The 20,184-nt window shown below is 45.1% G+C and overlaps 1 protein-coding gene across 7 annotated transcripts in view; it reads right to left on the bottom strand.

Moving 5' to 3' along the window:
* Window positions 1-20,184, bottom strand: part of lcmt1 (leucine carboxyl methyltransferase 1) — an 83,870-nt gene that overhangs the window by 31,132 nt on the left and 32,554 nt on the right. For 6 of the 7 annotated variants that reach the window (XM_068056005.1, XM_068056002.1, XM_068056006.1 and 3 more), the window contains exons 5-7: window positions 16,597-16,673; window positions 8,986-9,047; window positions 8,156-8,258 (exon numbers count right to left, since the gene is read on the bottom strand). In XM_068056005.1, the coding sequence (XP_067912106.1) occupies window positions 8,156-8,258; window positions 8,986-9,047; window positions 16,597-16,673 (242 nt within the window). The remainder of the gene's footprint in view (window positions 1-8,155; window positions 8,259-8,985; window positions 9,048-16,596; window positions 16,674-20,184) is intronic. The other variant, XM_068056007.1, reaches the window with a different exon arrangement.

Raw genomic sequence — 20,184 nt, 5'->3', positions numbered from 1 at the left:
TTCTCTAGTACTATCCAACACTCACTCCTTTATGCACCTTTATTCCTCTATTCTACTTTTATATGCTGGTGCCCACTCGTCCCGCCAATTTAGTTTAAACCCTCCCCAAACACACTAGTGAACTTCCCAGCGAGGATATTGGTCCCAGTCCAGTTGAACAGTTGAAGTGCATCCTGTCTTTTTTTTTTAAATAGGTGGCTCATGCCCCATAACAATCTAAATGTCCCAAGAAATTGAAGCCCTCCCTCCCACGTGCCTCAAGCCATGCATTGATCCTATTTCTACTCTCGGTGGCACGTGGCACTGGCAGTAATCCAGTTCTGATGAAAGGTCACAGACCAGAAATGTTAAATCTACTTCTCCCTGCACAGATGCTGCCAGACCTGCTGAGTATTTCCAGCACTTTGTTTTTATTTCAGATTTCCAACGTCCTCAGTATTTTGCTTTTATCCTACTTTGTAACTTTCTCCTTGGCTCCAGAAATTCTGACCGGAGGACCTCAATACCTGTCCTCTCTCTGTCATTGGTACCGACATGTACCACAACTTCTGGCTCACTCCCCTCCCCCTGCAGAACATTCCGTACCCTCTTCGTGATGTCCTGTATCCTGCCACCAGTGAGGCAACACACTGTGTGAGACTCACAATGACTGTTACAGAAACGCCCTTCTGTCTCCATAACTACGGAATCTCCTATGACAACTGCATTTATATTCTTTGCTCTTTCCCCTCCACCTTGAGCAGGGCTACACTCCTTCAAGGTGTCATCACTCCCAGCAGTCTCCAATGCGGAGTACCTTTGAGAGTGGCACGAACCCCTGCACTTCCAGCCTCTTCCAATGGCCACCCATCTACTAACCTGAATTCTCCCTACCAGTGGAGTGGCTGCCTCCTGGAATGTACAATCCAGGACACCCTCAGCCCCTCTGATGCTCCACAGTGACTCCAACTGCCCTTCAAGCTCTGAAACTCTGAGCTTGAGCTCAAGCAAATGGAGATACCTCCTGAACACGTGGCCCCCCAAGACACATAAAATGTCCTGAAGTTTGCACATGACATTAGAAATTGCAAGAAGCAGGTCTCAGCTGACCATCGTGATCTAAAAAAAAAATTCCCTTTTTTAGACTCTAGTTAGAACCTTGTTTAAACTATTAATTTTAATTAATGCCTCTAGGCCTCAGCTCTTTGGTCTTGCTGTCTCCTGCTCCCTCTCTCTCATTGCTCCTTGATTTAAAAAAAAAATCGGAACAGCGCCTCTCCCCCACTCAGCAAATTCCCCAAATTTCATAATGTGTAGAAGCAGTACTCCATAGAACTGGATTCCATTTGTTAGCAAAAGCCTCCTGTATTTATATTAGCAAAGATTCCAAAAACAAGTGTCGGCCACTGCTGATAGTAATTACCAATTCTAATTAGCCACCTCGTTAACTAACTGTGCACCTGCCACTAGCAGGCATCTTGTTTAGCAATTATACTGAAAGAAACTGCAAGTTAAGGTTAAAGTTAAGTTAAATGCTAAATGCAAAACTTAAACTAAATTCTTAAGAGATCAACCCTTAAAATTCCGTCACTCAGCAGATTTCAAGTTTAGTACTCTGCAGAAGCAATACTCTTTAGAATGGACTCTGCGCCTCAAGCTACTTACTCCCAAAAACTTAAGACTGTTGGAAACTAACTGCTTTGCTGAACCTACTGTGTTTTCAGTGATCTCAGGTTGCCCTATAAAACCTTGTACAAAACAAGCTCGATTCAAATCTTTGCACAGTTAATTTGCATATACAGTGCACCGTCTAGGATTATTGGAATTCTTTGTAAGGAAATATCAATCTCCCCAGTTGTGCATTTAGCTTAGGTCTGGTGATATGTAACCTTGGTGCTCCATTGAGTACACCTAATTTTATTGGAGCAAAATCCTGAAGACCTGGAACAAATATATATTTTCTTGCATTTATAAACCCATTTTTCTTTTACCTTGCTCACCAAATGCACTGTCCTCAACAAGGAACATAAAAACAATAGTTCTCAAAGCAATTTACAATCAATTCTACCAAAAGAAATTCAGCTTCTTGCACTCCTGTAAACTAAAGATATGGATTTGGCTAGGGGGAAAAGTCTCTCTCCTCTTTTCTTACAGCCTGTCTCTGTCCATCACCTTCCCTTCAACCACAACAATTTTTGTTTAAGGATACAGCCCAGGGTTCATCAGGGAGGTGTGATCAGACAAAAAAGGGTGGCGAACCAAAGGAGGCAGTATTAGAAGGGAGTAAAAGCTTTGTCATAGGTGGGTTTTAGCAAAGGTCTTAAAGAAGGGATGGGAGGTGGAGAAGCTGAGGAATTTAGAAAAGGAATTCAAGAGCATGGGCTTAGGTGACTGAAGGCACACCCGACAATGATGGGTCACAGGAGGAGCAATTCGGAGAGGTTCAGTAGAGGAATGGAGAGTTCTAAGGGTGGGGATATAGAGTTGGGGAAGATTATAGAGATAGGGAGAGGCAAGGCTATGAAGCATTTAGACACCAGAATGAGAATTTTAAATTGGAAGCATTAAAATACATCTATAATTTTTATTTATTCATTTATGGGATGCAGACATCGCTAGCAAAGCTGGCATTTATAGCCCAGCCCTAGTTGCCGTTGAGAGGTGGTGGTGAGCCACCTTTTTGAACTGTTGCAGCGAAGGTACTCCCACAATGCTGTTAAGTATGGAGTTTCAAGATTTTGACCCAGCAATGATGAAGGAATAGCAATATATGCCCAAGTCAGAGTCAAGATGGTGTGTGATTTGGAGGTGGTGGAGTTCCCATGTGGCTGCTGCCTTTTCCTTCTAAGTGGTAGAGATTATGGGTTTGGGAGGTGCTATTAAGTTGCTGCAGCGCATCTTGTAGATGGTACACATGGCTGCCATGGTGCTCCTTTAAAGTGGAGGATGGAATGCCAATCAAGTGGAGCAGACTGCTTTGTCCTGGATGGTGATAAGTATGAGTGTTGTTGGACTTGCACTTAGCCAGGCAAGTGCAGGGTACTCCATCACAATCCTATTTGTGGATTGTAGGTGGTGTATATACTTTGGGGAGTTTGTAGGTGAATCACTCGCTGCAGAATACCCAGCTTCTGACCCATTCTTGTAGCCACAATATATATGTAGCTGGTTCAGTCAAGTTTCTGGTGAACCCACCCACCCCCCCCGGGATTTTGAAGGTGGGGATTCAACCATGGCAATGCCACTGAATATCAAGGGAAGGTTGTTAGACAAATGTCACTTGCCACTTATCAGACTAAGGCTGGATGTTGTCCAGCTCTTGCTGCATGTGGGAACAGACTGCTATATTATCTGAGGAATTACAAATGGAACTGAATACTTTGCAATCATCCCCACTTCTGACCTTACTGGGAGGGAAGGTCATTGACGAGCAGCTGAAGATGGTGAGGCCTAGGAGACTGCACGAAATGATTAGCCGCTAACAATCACAATCATCTTCCTTTGTGCCAGGTATTTTACTAGGGGTCCTTGGGGCCATACTTGGTCAAATGCTGCTTTGATGTCAAGAGCAGTCACTCTCACCTCACCTCTGGAATTCAGCTCTTTTGTCCTTGTTTGGACCCAGGCCGTAATGAGGTCTGGAGTGGAGTGGTCCTGGCAGAACCCAAACTGGTCATCAGTGAGCAGATTTGTGGTAAGTTCTGTTTGATAACGCTATCAACGACATCTTCCATCACTTGCTGATTGAGAATAGGCTGATGGAGTTGTAATTGGCCAAACTGGATTTATCCTGCTTTCTTTGGGCAGGAGATGACTGAGCAAATTTTCACTTTGTCGGGTAGATGTCAATGTTGTAGCTGTACTGGAACAGCTTCGGTAGAGGTGCGGATAGCTGTGGAGCACAGGTCTTCAGCACTACAGCCGGGATGTCGTTTGTGCCCATACATTTTGCTGTATGCAAGCGCGTTCTGCCGTATCTTGATATCGTGTAGTGAATCGAATTGGCTGAAAACCGATATCTGTGATGGTGGGAACCTCAGAAGGAGGCAGAGATGGATCATCCACTCAACACTTCTGGCTGAAGATATGAACATATGAATTAGGAGCAGGAGCAGGCCACTTGGCCCCTCGAGCCTGCTCCGCCTTTCAACAAGTTCATGGCTGAACTGATTTCTCCACATTACCACCCATCTCCAATAACCTTTCACCCCCCTCGCTTAGCAAGAATCTACCTCTGCCTTAGAAATATTCAAAGACTCTGCTTCCGCCGCCTTTTAAGGAAGAGAGTTCCAAAGACTCACGACCCTCAGAGAAAAAATTTCTCCTCATCTCTATCTTAAATGGGCGACCCCTTATTTTTAAACAGTGACCTCTGGTTCTAGATTCTCCCACAAGAGGAAACATCCTTTCAACATCCACCCTGTCAAGACCCCTCAGGATCCTATATGTTTCAATTAATTCGCCTCTTACTCTTCGAAATTCCAGTGGATACAAGCCTAGCCTGTCCAATCTTTCCTCATAAGATAGCCCGCCCATTCCAGGTATCAGTCTAGTAAACCTTCTTTGAACTGGTTCCAATGCATTTAGATCCCGGATGGTTGCGAACACTTCAGCCTTGTCTTGCACGCATGCTGGTCTCCACCATTGTTGAGGATGGGACTGTTCGTGGAGCCTCCTCATCCTCTTGTTAGCTGTTTAGTCGTCCAGCACCATTCATGACTGGATGCAGCAGAGCTTTGATCTGTTCAGCTAGTTGCGGGATCACTTAGCTCTATCTATAGATTGCTGCTTCTGTTTAGCATGCATGTACCTCTGTGATGTAGCATCACCAGGTTTGCATCTCATATGCAGGTATGCCTGTTGCTGCTCCAGGCATGCTTGTTCATACTCCTCATTGAGCCAGGCTTGGTCACCAGGCTTAATGGTATTTGTAGAGTAAAGGCTAGGTCAGGCCATGATATTACAGATTGTGGTGAAATACAACGTTGCTGCAGATGGTCCACAGCACCTAATGGATGCTCAGTTTTGAGCGGCTAGATCAGTTCTGAATCTCTCGGATTAGCACGGTAGTAATGCCACACAATACTTTGTCTCTACAAGGCCTGTGCAGTGGTTGCTCCTACCAATACGGTCATGGAAAATTACATCAGGCCAAGTAAGTTTTTCCTTGTGTTGGTTCCTTCACCACTTGCCGTATAGCCATGACAGCTATGTCCTTCAGAACACAACTAGTTTGTTAAGTGGTATGTACTACTGAGTCATTGTTTGGTGGGGGACATTGAAGTCACCCACCTAGAGCCATTCTGTGCCCTTGCTACTCTCACTCCTTCTTCCAAGTACTGTTCAATTGGATGAGCAATGATTCATTAGCTGAGGGAGGGTGGTAGGTGGTAATCAGCAAGAGGTTTCATTACCCCTGTTGGCTTGATGACATGAGACTTCATGGGATCTGGTGTCAATCTTGCAGATTACCTGGGCCACTTCCTCAACACTTTATACTCTGTGCCACCATCTCTTGTGGTCTGTCCTGGTGGTAATGAGTCTGGGATTTTGGCTGATAGCACAATTCTGTGAGTATGACTTGTTGTTGTTGAATAATCTGTTGGTCAGCTCTTCCATTTTTGGCACAAGTCCGCACATATTAGTGAGGAGGCCTTTACACAGTTAACCGGGCTGTGCACACCTTTGTCGTACCCAAATCCAATGTTTAGGTTTATGCTGGTTGGTTCTGTCTGGTTTTATTCTTATTTTACTTCTTTGTAGTGGTTTGATACAGCTCAGTGGCTTGCTAGGCCATTTCAGAGGGCAGTAAAGAGTAAACCACATTGTTCTGGGTCTGGAATCACATATAGGTAACAATGGTAGGTTTCCTTCCCTAAAGGATATTAGTGAACCACTTGGGCTTTTACAGCAAACAATCTGATAGTTTTTGTTTTAAAAAGACTGAACTGAAATTATTAAAGGCTGCATTTGCTGAAAACACAACCACTAGGTGGCGCAGTACTGGCACATGCACAAATGTAGCCTCATCGACTGAAACGTCACTGTCTGCAACGACTCAGGCAGCTGCCAGTAATAAAGATGGCGCTGTTCAATTTGATACAAAAAAAAGTTAAACCCAAACCCCTCAATGGCTGCGATCTCTGCCTCCATCCCATCCCCAACAGTACCCGCTCCCTCCCGACATCTCCGCTTCACTTCACCGCTCCCTGCTGCGCATGTCTGCTCAGTTCCCGCCTCCATCCCTCAGCTGCTCGCTTCCCACCTTCTCCACTTGGCCACTCACTCCTGCGTCACCCAGTCACCCCTCAGCCGATCGCTGCCCGCCTTGTTGCTTCAGCCGCTCACTTCCTGCCCTGCCCCATCACCCCTTGGCCACTCGCTCTGCGCTTAACCACCCAGAGAAGTGGTGGGGGCGGGAGTGTGGTGAGAGGCGAACGACCGAGGTGGGGAGGGGGGGGCGAAAAAGAGACAAGTGGCCGAGGCGGGGTAACGGCCAAGCCGGGAGTGAGCGTCCGAGGGAGGAAACAGTGAGACTGGATGGAGTGACGAGTAGTTGGTAGCAGGAAATTGAAAGCAGTGATTGAGGTGGGGATGCGGAAGGGAGCGGGATACTGCTGGGGGGAACGGTGGCGATCGCGGCTATTGAGTGGTGAGGACGTCATTGTGTGGTGACCTCAGCGTGCGTATTCTGGCAAGCTGGCAAATGTCCAATTATGCTGATGACGTCTGCGATCACTCTGCGCATGCTCTGAGTTGTCAGGAGTCATTCCCGATTTTTAAATTGGATTAGTTTATGAAGAGACATTTCATAAACTAGGCTTGTATTCTCTGGAATATAGAAGGTTAAAGGATGATTTGATTGAGGTTTTTATGATTGACAGGAATTGATAGGGTCGATAAGAGAAACTTTTTCCACTCATGGGAATCTAGGACAAAGGAACATAACCTTAAAATCAGAACCAGGCCATTCAGGAGAGAAGTTAAGAAACATTTCTTCTTGCATAGGGTGATGGATGTATGAAACTCTTAACCACAATAAGCAGTAGATGCTACCTGAACTAACAATATTAAATCAGAGATCAACAGATTTTTGCTAGCCAAGGATATTAAGTGATATGGAGCCAAGGTGGGTAAATGGAATTAAGACACAGACCAGCCATGATCTCAATGAATTGTGGTACAGGCTTGAGGGGCTGAATGACCTACTCCCATTCCTATGCTTTCATTAAGAGGTGGGAACCAATGTAAGTCAGCAAGAATAGAAGTGATAGGTGAAGACTTGTTGCAGGATAGGATACGGGCAGTGGGATATACAGGCAGCAGAATAGGATACAGGCAGTAGAGTTTTGGATGAGCTGAAGTTTAGAGCAAGGAAGGTGGGAGGCTGGACATGAGAACATTGCAATATTTGAGCTTTGAGGTGACAAAGAGGTGATGGTAATAGAACTGGGCACCATCAGCATACGTGAAATCTGACCCTATGTCTTTGGATGATGTCGCCATGGAGCTGCATGGCAAGAAGGAAAAGGAAGGGTGAGAAAAAGATAGATCTTTGGGGGAATCCAGAGGTAACGGCCCAGAGGCCGGAAGAAAAGCTATTGCTGGAGATGCTCTGGCTATGATTAGGCAGGTAAGAGTAAAATCAAGCTGGGCAGTGGACTTTGCAAGACAGTGGAGTGATTAACTGTGTCAAAGGCTGCCTATAGGTCAAAATGGACAATGCATCATAGTCACAGTCACAGGATTTCATGCATGACTTTGATTAGAGTTATTTATTTCAGCACTGTGATGGGACAAAAATCTGTTTGGAGAGATTCAGACTTGAAGTTGTGTTGAAGATGATCATGGATTCGGAAAACAACAAATTCATCACTGAAGAGGAAAGGGAGGTGAGGTGGTAGTTTCCAAATACATATGGGTCACGGATAGAATTTTTGAAGAGTGGGTGATGACATTGGTTTTCAAAAGGAGGGGAAGAGTTCTTGGGCAGAGGGATCCAGAAAGGTATGGTGTAAAAGGCTACAAAGAGGATGAGGTGGGATAATGCAGCATATCACAGTCACAGAGAATTTCATTAATGACTTTTGCTAGAGTTGGTTACTGTTCTGCCACAGCACTAACTCTAACAAGATTCAAATGGAACTTAAAGACAACCTCAGAAGAGTAAACTTACTTTGTATTCAGGCCAAATTTCTTCAATCTTTCCAGTAATATGGGCAGGTCACGGAGATCTTGCCCAATAATGGCGTAATGATCGGAGTCCATGCTACAGTCATCTAGTAGATGTGCAAAAAGACCTTAACTGAAAACTGTTATAGTTTACAAAAAGCTACAGTTTAAAAACAAAATTAAAATGCAAATTATTTTTAATTACACAGTATTCTCGGAATAAAACAGTTGGGAGGTGACTCATTTTAAGTACTTTTGTTCTAATCCTGAATGCTAGTTGGTGCAAGATAGAACTGGAGCCAATGTTTACACAGATACACATTACAAACACGCACCTCCTAACCCAACCACCACAGTTTCAATCTGTCTGTTCCTATTTATAGGAATGTAAGTGAATCCCCAGTTAATGCCCACCACCTGCATACAATTAATATAAAATTAACACTTTGCTACACCGAAGAGGTCACAAGAATATTGGAGGTTCCTCTCGCTTTCCTATTAACCCAATTTAAGATATCTACCTTATTAAGCTAGACATGCTGAAAGTATGGTACCCATCAAGCACAACACGAACGACAAATACGATTATCAGGCTTTGCAGTCTAAGGGTATATAACTCATGCAGCTGGCCACGAATGAGATACATAACTCATCAGGCTTCGTGGGCTTGCGATGTGGCTCTCAAAAGGTTAAGTGTACTTGAGTTGCATGATTCATTATGAGAAATTATGCCAAAGGACCAAAGATTAGTTCATTTCAGTCATTATTTTGCTTCATAAGCCCCATTAAATTTTGAAAGGGATAAAGAATACAAGAACATTTTTTCTTTCTCACCGATCAGCAGGCTACTACTTGAATGTGTTTCTATAATTGGCTTTGACAATGGAGGCTTTGTTCTGTAGCAAAGAGCAAAGAGTTACACATTGTTTTTCAGCAATCTTATGACGCTTTTCAACTGATTTAAAGTAAAAAAGGAGGAATCTCAATAATTGTAAATCACTCAGATGTATAAACATTAAAAGACCAATTTAATAAAATTTACAGCATAATTCACACAAATGTCATTAAATACAACTAAACAGATCCTTATTTAAAATATCAAAGCAAATACTCCAGGTTAGTTAGAAAAGATAACCCCAATCTTTGTAGCCATTCAAAATGGGAATTGTAGCATAGTGGTAATGCTACTGGACTAGTAATCCAGAGCACCAAACTAATGCTCGGGAGACATAGTTCAAATCCCACCATGGCAGCTGGGGGCATTTAAATTCAATTAATAAATAAATCTGGAATAAAAAGCTTCTTCTCAGTAATGACGAACATGAAAATACCATTTTGTTGTAAAACCCCAGCCAGTTCACTAAGGTCCTTCAGGGAAGGAAATCTGCTGTCCTTACCTGGTCTGGTCTAAATGTGACTCCAGACCCACAGCAATATACTTGACTCTTAACTGGCCTTAATGACCTAGCAAGCCACTCAGCTGTACAAACAGCTACTGAAAAGTTGAAGAATAAAACCTGAAAGACCACCCGGTATAGACCTAGGCACCAGAAACAACACCAAACACAGCCCAGTCGACTCTGCAAAGTCCTCCTCACTAATATCTGGGGACTTCTGCCAAGATTGGGAGAGCTGTCCCAAAGGTTAGTCAAGCAACAGCCTGACATAGTCATACTCATCCTTGAACTGGAAAATTATCTGAAGAGGAAAGACTTGCAGGGATATGTTGAAAAGGGAAGAGTGGAGCCAGCTGAGTTGCTCTCAGACAGCTGGCACGGACATAATGGGCCAAATAGGCTCCTCCTGTGCTGTAACCATTCTATGATTCTACCTTACAGCTGGAGTCTCAGACTTTTTCATCACCATCCCCAGGTATGTCCTGTCCCACCAGCAGTAAAGACCCACCAAAGGTGGCGGCACAGTGGTATACAATTGGAAGGGATGGCCCGGGAGTCCTCAAACATTGATTTTGGACCTTATGAAGTCTCATGGCATTAGGTCAAACATGAGCAAGGAAACCTCTTGCTGATTACCACCTACTGCCCTCCCTCAGCTGATGAATCAGTGCTCCTCCATGTTGAACACCCCTTGGAAGAAGCACTGAGGGTAGCATAAGCACAGAATGAACTCCAGGTGGGGGATTGCAATGTCCATCACCAAAGGTGGCTTAGTAGCACTGAGCTGGCCAAGTCCCAAAGAACATATTTTCCAGACTGGGCCTACAGCAGGTGGTGAGAACACCAAGAGGGAAAAACCTGCCATGGCAGTATTGGTAGGAGTAACCACCTCACACCCCTTGTGGAGACAAAGTCTCATCTTCACACTGAGGACACCCTCCATGTTGTATGGCACTACCAGTGTGCTAAATGGGATCGATTTCGAACAGATCTTGTGCCTCAAAACTAGGCATTGATGAGGCTCTGTGGGCCATTAGCAGCAGCAAAATTGTATTCAAACACTATCTGTAACCTCATGGCTTGGCATATCCTTCACTCTGCCATTACCATCAGGCCAGGGGACCAACCTGGTTCAATGAAGAGTGTATGCCAGAAACAGCACCAGACATACCTAAAAATGAGATGCCAACCTGGTGAAGCTACAAAACAGGACTATAAGCACGCTATACAGCGGAAACAGCATGCGATCGAGCTAAGTAATCTCACAACCAACAGATCACATCAAAGCTCTGCAGTCATGCCACTTCCAGTTATGAATGGTGGTGGACAATTAAACAACTAATGAGAGAGGAGGCTCCACAAATATCCCCATCCTCAATGATGGTGCAGCTCATTGCAAAAGACAAGGCTGAAACATTTGCAACAATCTTCAGCCAGACGTGCTGAGTGAGTTGTCAATTTCACCCTCCTCCTGAGGTCCCCATCACCACAAATGCCAGTCTTCAGCCAATTCGATTCACTCCATGTGATATCAAGAAATTGCTGAAGTCACTGCGAAAAGCAAAGGCTGTTGGCCCTGACAACATCCCAGCTGTAGAACTGAAGACTTTTTTTATTCGTTCAAAGGATGTGGGTGTCGCTGGCTAGGCCAGCATTTATTGCCCACCCTGAATTGCCCTCGAGAAGGTGGTGGTGAGCTGCCTTCTTGAACCACTGCAGACCATGTGGGGTAAGTAAACATACAGTGCTGTTAGGAAGGGAGTTCCAGGATTTTGACCCAGCGACAATGAAAGAGCAGGGATATAGTTCCAAGTCAGAATGCTGTGTGGCTTGGAGGGGAACTTGCAGGTGGTGGTGTTCCCATGCATTTGTTGCCCTTTCCTTCTAGGTGTGTCTGAAAGATGCTGTCTAAGAAGCCTGGGTGCATTGCTACAGTGCATCTTATAGATGGTACACACTGCTGCCACTGTGCTTCGGTGGTGAAGGGAGTGAATGTTTGTAGCTGGGGTGCCAATCAAGCAGGCTGCTTTGTCCTGGATGGTGTCGAGCTTCTTGAGTATTGTTGGAGCTGCACCCATCCAGGCAAGTGAATAATATTCCATCACACTCCTGACTTGTGCCTTGTAGATGGGGGACAGGCTTTGGGGAGTCAGGTGGTGAGTTACTCGCCGCAGGACCTGCTCTTGTAGCCACGGTATTTTTATGGTTACTCCAGTTCAGTTTCTGGTCAATGGTAACCCCCAGGTTGTTGATAGTGGGGGATTCAGTGGTCGTAATGCCATTGTCAAGGGGAAATGGTTGGATTCTCTCTTGTTGGAGATGGTCATTGCCTGGCACTTGTGTGGTGCGAGTGTTACTTGCCACTTATCAGCCCAAACCTGGATATTGTCCAGGTCTTGCTGCATTTCTACACGGACTGCTTCAGTATCTGAGGAGTCACGAATGGCGAACATTGTGCAATCATCAGCGAACATCCCCACTTCTAACCTTATGATAGAGGGAAGATCATTGATAAAGCAGCTTAAGATGGTACGGCACAGGACTCTACCATCTCTCGGACTTGTGCTCCAGAACTAACTGCACATCAGCCAAACTGTTGCAGTACAGCTACAACACTAGCAACTACCCAACACTGCAGAAAATAGCCCAGGTATGTCCTGCCCATAAAAAGCAAGACAAATCCAATCTGGCCAATTACCCTTCTGTCAGTTTACTCTCAATCATAAGCAAAGTGATGGAAGGTGTCGTCAACAGTGCTATCAAGTGGCACTTCCTCAGCAATAATCTGCTCATGGACACTCAGTTTGATTTCCGTCAGGGCCACTTGGCTACAAGCCTCATTACAGGCTTGGATAAAACATAGATGAAATGAGGCGAGAATGACTGCCCTTGACATCAAGGCAGCGTCCGACCGAGTGTGGTGTTAAAGGCCCTAGTAAAATTGAAGTCAATGGGAATCGGGGGAAATCTCTCCATTGGTTGGAGTCGTACCTAGCACAAAGGAAGATGGTTGTGGTTGTTGGAGGCCAATCATCTCAACCCCAGGACATCGCTGTATGAGTTCCTCAGGGTTGTATCCTAGGCCCAGCCATCTTCAGTTTAGCCATCAAAGACCTTCCCTCCAACAGAAGGTCAGAAGTGAGGATATTCGCTGATGGTTGCACAGCGTTCTGTACCATTTGCCACTCCTTAGGAACTGAAGCTGTCCATGTTTGGATTTAGCAAGACCTGGACAACATTCAGGCTTAGGCTGATAAGTGGCAAGTAACATTCGTGCCACACAAGTGCTAGGCAATGACCATCCCCAACAAGATATAATCTGACCATCTGCCCTTCAACGGCATTGCCATTGCTAAATACCCCCACTATCAACAGCCTGAGGGTTACCATCCACCAGAAACTTAACTGGACCAGCTATATAAATACTGTGGCTACTGGAGCAGGTCAGATGGTGGTATGTCTCTGTTAAGCCACCACCTGACTCCCCAAATCCCATCCCAACTACAGGGCACAAGTCAGGAGTGAGATGGAATACTCTTCCACTTGCCTGGATGAGCACAGCTCCAACAATACTCAAGAAGCTCGACACCAACCAGGACAAAGCAGCCTGCTTGATCGGCACTCCATCCACTACCTTAAAGATTCAGTCCCTCCACTGCCAGCTTGCAGTGCCAGCAACGTGTACTATTTTATAAGATGCACTGCATCAACTCACGAAGGTTTTTCAACAGCACTTTCTAAACCCGCGACCTTTATCACCTAGAAGGACAAAGGCAGCAGACGCATGGGAACACCATCACCTGCAAGTTGCCCATCAAGTCATACACCATCCTGACTTGGAACTATAGCGCTGCTCCTTCAATGCTGCCAGGTCAAAATCCTGGAACTCCCTCCCTAACAGCACTGTAGGTGTACCTATACCTCCTGGAGCAGTTGAAGAACCACCACCACCTTTTCAACGGCAGTTAGGGACAGGCAATAAACGCTGGCATTGCCACGAACGAATAAAAAAATTGAAGTGACTTGCCTGAATCAAACTATACTGCAAATGAAAAAAGTCATTAAATTAATTTCCATTTAGTCAGTAACTATATTTATTCATATGCCATCTGTATAATAAAAACCATATTGCAGTAATTTCCAGTCCACAAATGTTACTTTCTATAACATTGTCAACAGTTAACACGGAACTTTCCTATGCAAATAATTACAATGGGAAATCTGGATATAAACATTTTAAATGAAATATCCTATATAAATATTTCATAATCCTAGTTTGTCAAATGGACAAATTGAATCACTGAAGATTCTTTGAAAAATGTGTCTTTCTCTCTCAGTAACTAAAATTTCTAATTGTCCAAAATATGGTTTTAGTACATTTATCCACTGTCTCTTAATACTTTTATTAATGTTCCAACTTCTCCAAAAAATCATATTTTGCAGTCTGCGAATGTGCAGTGTGCACAATTTTTCTCAATGAATCAGTAGAATTTAGCTAGCCAAACAACAATTCTTCAAAGGGGAATGTCATGATCAACTGTGTTAAATATTGGAGATTGGTTCAGGAGGGTTCAAGTACTGGGAGATAACGTGTTCAAAGACCTTGCAGAGGAAAAGGAGATTGAAATGGGGTGATAATTGGACAGGACAGAACTGGATTGACTTTTCTTTTTAAGGGAATGGGGTAATGAAGGTGCCTTTGAAAGGGAGAGGGACAGTGCCCAAGGAGAGGGAACCTTTCTGACAATGTCACCTCATACAGGACTAGGAATGTACAGCGGGGAGAATAAAACATTTTCCCACTATTGATGTTAAACTAACTGGTGTGTAATCCTCTGCTTTATATCTCACTATTTTTTCAAAAACAGATAATGGAAGGCTTCATGTGTAGAGTACCAGAAAATATGGCTTACTAGTTCCTTGCTTCTTTCCCTGAGAATGCCAGACTCTCTCATCTGGTGGAAACATCTGGGTAATGATTAAAATCATTACTTGATTTGTTTGTACTTTATCTGTGCTGACAATTGAAAATTCTACTGGCCAAAGTGATGCTTGTTTGCCTGAAGAACCTTTAATAGCCTTAGGAAATGGTGGTTCAGCTGTACTGAAATAAATTAACGAAGTATATTAATTCTAATCTGTCCCACTGATTTATAGGCTCAAAACCTGGCAATGCACCCTAGTACGTTGTCCCTCTCCACTGACAATTAGTTTCTTGGGCTTTGGGAAAAGACTTGCTGCCAACTACAAGTCATAACTATTTGGTTTTCAGATTTTCTGTGACTAAAAGGCAAAGGAACAGCCAGTCTTTGAACTTTGGCTTTATCTTATTTATACATACATTTATTTATTTATACTTAATGAGGTGTAGCAAGCATTCACCCCAGACTCAACAGCCTGCAACATGATTTCAAGACCCAAGGCTACAGTGGATATGAGAAACTAAAGAACGACTGGACGAGCCATGACACAGGTATGAATAAAAACCCAAAGAAAGCATGCCTGCTGCAGATGCGCAGATGACATAGGACTAGCCCCGCACACTGTGTGGAGACTATGATTCTAGGCTGGTTGCTGGAATACAGCAATATTTCCTAGTAACAATTGGTCAGGTACTTAACCAACTTCCTTATACAATCAGTCCACAATGCCATCCTTGGGAGTCCATTCCATACACTGACCACCGTCTGCATAAAACAATAAAATCTAAACTATGTTTTCACCCACCCTCATCTCAGTTCAAGGCTATTGTTTTTCCATTCTTTTATAATGATCATGACTGTCTCTATCCATGTGCATGCTGCCTAAGTACTGCTCTTTCATTGTTTTGTACAACAGATCGTCTATGCTTAGATATCGCACTTGTGTACTGCTGTCTCTATAATGTAACTGATCTCAGTCAAAATATGGTAGCTGTGCCCAACTGTGGTTCTTTCTTGTGTAATCAGTCCCTCATTGCAACTGGCACTTACATCAGTTTGAAACAGACCACGTTTGACATTCTACAAATTGGGTCATCTGTCTTTAATACCAATCTTCAATGCCTGCAGCCTCTGGTTTTAAAAACTTGTGCAAATTCATTGTTTTAAAACACAACACTTGAACACAACTTACTCCCAAAATCCTTTCTGTGAAAAAAGAAAAGGTCAAAAATCTTGAAACCTAATAGGTGCTCTGATCACAATCTTTCATTGGATTATGGAAGTTATATCAGGGGTTGCCAATACAATACTAAGTAACTAACTACAGACTAGTCAGCCTAACATTGACAGTGGGCAAGCTTCTAGAAGTCACAATAAGCTAAAAAATTCTCACCTACAAATATATGGACTAATTAAGGGCAGCCAGAATGGATTTGTAAAAGGCAGGTTGTGTCTTGATGAATTTAGTAGAGTTGTTTTGAAGAAATTAGGTGGGTGTTGTGTACACAAGATGTTTGATAATGTGCCATATGGAGGCCTGTTGATAAAAATTAAGGTATACGATATTAAAGGGATTGTGGTAGTATGGATGTGAAGTTGATTAGAAAATCATCGTGATTAACAGATGTTTTTCAGACTGGAGAGATATAAATGCTGGCGACTCCCATGTACCAGTGTTGGGTGCAACTTTTTATATATTAAAAATGTTATATTTGCATGCATTTCCTGTCAACATATTTCATTATAAATTCATGAACATATAATGAAAACTGCTTATATAAATTTGTCATACTGTAATGACATCCTGTCTGCGGTGGAGATGCTTCAGTATCACCAATGGTGGAAGCATGTAATTACAAGACAAGTTTACAAAGGCGTAGGAATTTATAGAAGAAAGTAAAATGCAGAACGTATGACTTTAACATGGAGACCGAATTACATCTTTAAACCACGTTTTAATAATCCCTCACCCAGTACCCCTGGGAAGCGGAGAACCAGGTTTCATCACTCCATGACATATCACATTGATACATTGTTATGCGTGCCAATTCATCTGTCCTACTCACTCTTGGAAGAAATTTAAAATTGCAAATGAAGCTGGTGATTTAATAATCAAAGGAACTTACTTGATCAAGTGTACTTTTCTCATGACAATCATTGGAAAGTCAATTTCAAAGTATTTTTTGGGAAGCATGTTTTGATTCTGCAAAAGAAATTATGCCATGTAAACAGAAATTTACCATGGGAAATAGTTTGAATAGTTACACTTCTCAAGAAGTTGATGAAATCAGGCAAACAATTTAATTGAGGCCTACTCCCAACACCTTTAACTTGTGTTCAAGGCACAAAATGCAATTTCCATAAGCAGATCTTCTACAGAGTGAAACTCGCAACTTTAAATATGAAATGAATGAGACAGAAGTAACAATTAACCATCATGAAATTCTGCAGTAGAGCTTAGGTTGGCTACCCGTCACATTCTCCTTTCCATTTCAAATGTTAGTAATTCCCACATCATTATCGTTTAAGACTATTTCAAGTAGTCCAATGCCACCATACTGAAATACACACTGTGGGCTGAATTTAATTTGCTTGGGCGGATCTTGGCGATGGACCTGGAAGTGGACGCCTTCGCCGCACAGAAGGAATGCACCCAGCAGACTGCAATCATGCGGCGGACAGCCAATTTCTGGCCTGGAGGTGCAGGGCCTGTGCAATGGCGTCATGGGAGCGGGCCCACGAGGTGTCGATCTCAGCGTCACCTGATTCAGAGGCAGGTGCTGGCGCCATTTTGATAGGCGTTCAGACCTGCAGTCAGTCCTGCCTTGAAAGCTGCAAAAGGCACAGCAACAATCCTAAAAGGGAACTTGCTCCAAAGTGGGCCTCTGCAACAAGAGAGTAGACCCCTGCTGAGTGCCAGGACAGGCGGGCAGGGCCCTGCTGAGTACCGGGACCAGCGGGCAGACCATCGCCGCGAGCAAGGATAGCTGCTCGACGGGTCAGTCAAGGAGACAGCCAAGAGGGTCCATGAGACATGACAGAAGAATCACACTATGTGGACCCATGGTTTATTGATGCCGCTCTACAGGTTCTTCTCCAGGTTGCATGGGAATGGTGGGAGCTACTCTTCCAAAGGGACGGCAAGTAGAGACAATCCCGCCTGACCAAGCAAGCCTGGACAGAGATAGCAACAGAGGTCATGAGCCGTTGGGTCCCCCCAATCCTGGATGCAGCGCAAATAGCTCAAATGACCTCTCCTGTGCCAGAATGAGTCCTACATACTGATGATCTTGTTGGGGCTGCAATTGGCAATGCGGGATGGATCGCCACATGGGGACGGAGTAACCAACCAGGTGCTAGCATTGGGGAGCGCCAGCAATAGCTACCTGATGCATGGCTGCATCTGGGCGAGAGCCAACCATCTATCATTGCTTACCCCCTCCATGTCCCTTGAGAGTAGACATATGGAACAGATATCCGGGAGTCCCATCATGGGCCAGAGGGATACCAGCAGCATAAGTATTGTGCTGCTCTTTAAGTGGAAACTCAGTGTTCTTCCTTCTGCCTGCAGGAGAAATCAGCCCACAACACCAAAGAGAGGGCCAAAACCGATGGTGAAGTGCCCCACGTAAGAGCGCTGACATCTGTAGCGGAGGAAGTCCTCGCACTGGCGGGAGCCCAGGGCGGAGGGGCGATTGCGGATGGCGAGACTGGAGTTGTGAACCAAGGGAATGTGGAGGCATCGAGCTCATGTTTCTCCCACTGGACAAATGGAGATTCACTGCAGGCATGGTTAGGAAGAGAAGTGAAGCTCTAACCCCACACTGTTTGTGTTCTCTCACGCAAGTTTCTGCACTCCACAAAGGTGGTCAACCACTGAGACTGGTGCCTTGCAGTCCACCTCTGAGGAGGAGGGTTCCTCAGAGTGCAGCTTCACACCATTCTCCCGCACCACCAGCGCAGAGATTCTCACGTTGGTGGGTATGCACTCATGATTAGACTCTGGGTCACAAGCTGCTGAGCACAGCACAGAAGTGCCCAAGCAGCTGGTGGAGGACTGCGGGAAGCCAGGCCCATGCTGAGCCCCAGACTGATGATGGGCTTCTGGTGTTGTCCACACAGAACTTAATGATGTTGCAGTGACAGATAGGGGAACATCTGGCAGAGCTGCCAGAGGCTATGCGCAGCCATGTGTGGACGATGGAGGAATCCATCTAGGCCATGGATGCTGCCATGTCTCAGGCATGTGTTTGCATGGCTTCCTCCATCGAGAGGTTAGCGACTCTCATGGAGAGCCAGATCCAGCAGATGCATGCAGACCTGCATACCACTGCCTTGGCCATGAGCTCAACACAACAGTTGCAAGGTGAGAGGATCCATTCCTGAAGGTGTGGGAGAGGCAGGAACAGCTGTTGCACCTGGGATTGAAGTACATATGCATCGTGACTGCTCCCGGGGAATCTGGCACACACCTGCAGTGTGCGCTTTCAGTGGTCGCAGACCAGTTGAACGTTGATTGAGTAGAATTCCTTCCTGTTAATGAAGGCCACAGGCTGGTCTGTGGGAACCTTGATGGCCACATGGGTGCAATCGATTACACCTTGCACTTGGGGGAATCCTGCAAAGGCACCGAAGCGGATGGACCTCTCTGCCTGGCTGTCAGGGTTGGTCTGGTAGCACACAAAGGTGCTGGCCCTCTTAAACAAGGCATTGGTCTGCTCCTTAATGCGACGATGAACTGCTGCCTGGGAGACCCTGCACCTATCCCTGGAAAGAGCCGGATGAGTAAAAACTCAATGCAACAGTTATCTTCAGCTCCACAGGCATTGGGTCAGAGTATCACGGGTTGCAGCTCATCCAGCAGATTAGTGCACAGGTTGGCGATGGCCTCCCTCTACAGCCACAGTCTTCATTGACACTGTCACTCTGACATCTGCAGATAGCTGAGGCAAGTCTGGAACACAGTCAGCCACGATATGGTTTGTCTTGGCGCAGCTGCCTGCTGCCAGTCCACTATGCGCCCTTCTGTGGCTTACCAAGCCAGAGGCTGGCCCGCTTGTTGCTGCCGCAGAGGTGCCTCCAGCATCTGCCCTTCTCTTCCTCTGCACAGGGGTCCAGAAGGACCTGGTGAACGAATCAATTGGCTGTTGGACTTTTCCTTTATCGTGAACTGCCCTAGGGCCCTGCCCTGGTCACTCCCCTTAGACCTAGCAGAAATGACCCAATGCGTGCCCTGTTGAGAGGCCATGACCACAATCTGCTCCCTCAGCTCCTCTGAGCCCAAAACCAGGATGTTGCCCCTCAGCTCCTCTGAGCCTAACGCCAGGCTCCTGTCCCCCTCTTAGAGGCCTACCGCTGCACTCTGACAATGGCCTCTTCCCTCTCTTCCACCGATGAGAAGTACGAGTGAAGCCAGCTATTATATGGCTGACTTCCACAGGCGACCCTGAGGCCTTGCCTTGGTGCCGCCAGTTTTCAGCAGTCGGTGATTTGACGGCCCGTGCGCCACTTGTTTAATTCGAAACTCTGCACTAAATCACATTTGGCTGCATTTAAATGAGAGTTAATTACCTGCACAACAGGCACAATTGCCTTCCTGCCACATCTTAGCGGCAGTGCCACCTTGGAGGTTTCCCACCGTTGGTAGAATTTAGACCCAACTTCATGCCATCAGGGTTCTGCTCCAGCACATCCCTCCCGATTCTATGGTCCAC

The sequence above is a fragment of the Heterodontus francisci genome, chromosome 24, assembly GCF_036365525.1.
Source record: "Heterodontus francisci isolate sHetFra1 chromosome 24, sHetFra1.hap1, whole genome shotgun sequence".
NCBI lineage: Eukaryota > Metazoa > Chordata > Chondrichthyes > Heterodontiformes > Heterodontidae > Heterodontus > Heterodontus francisci.
The sequence above is the reverse complement of the archived record's forward strand: the minus strand, read 5'-3'. Positions and strand labels throughout refer to the sequence as shown.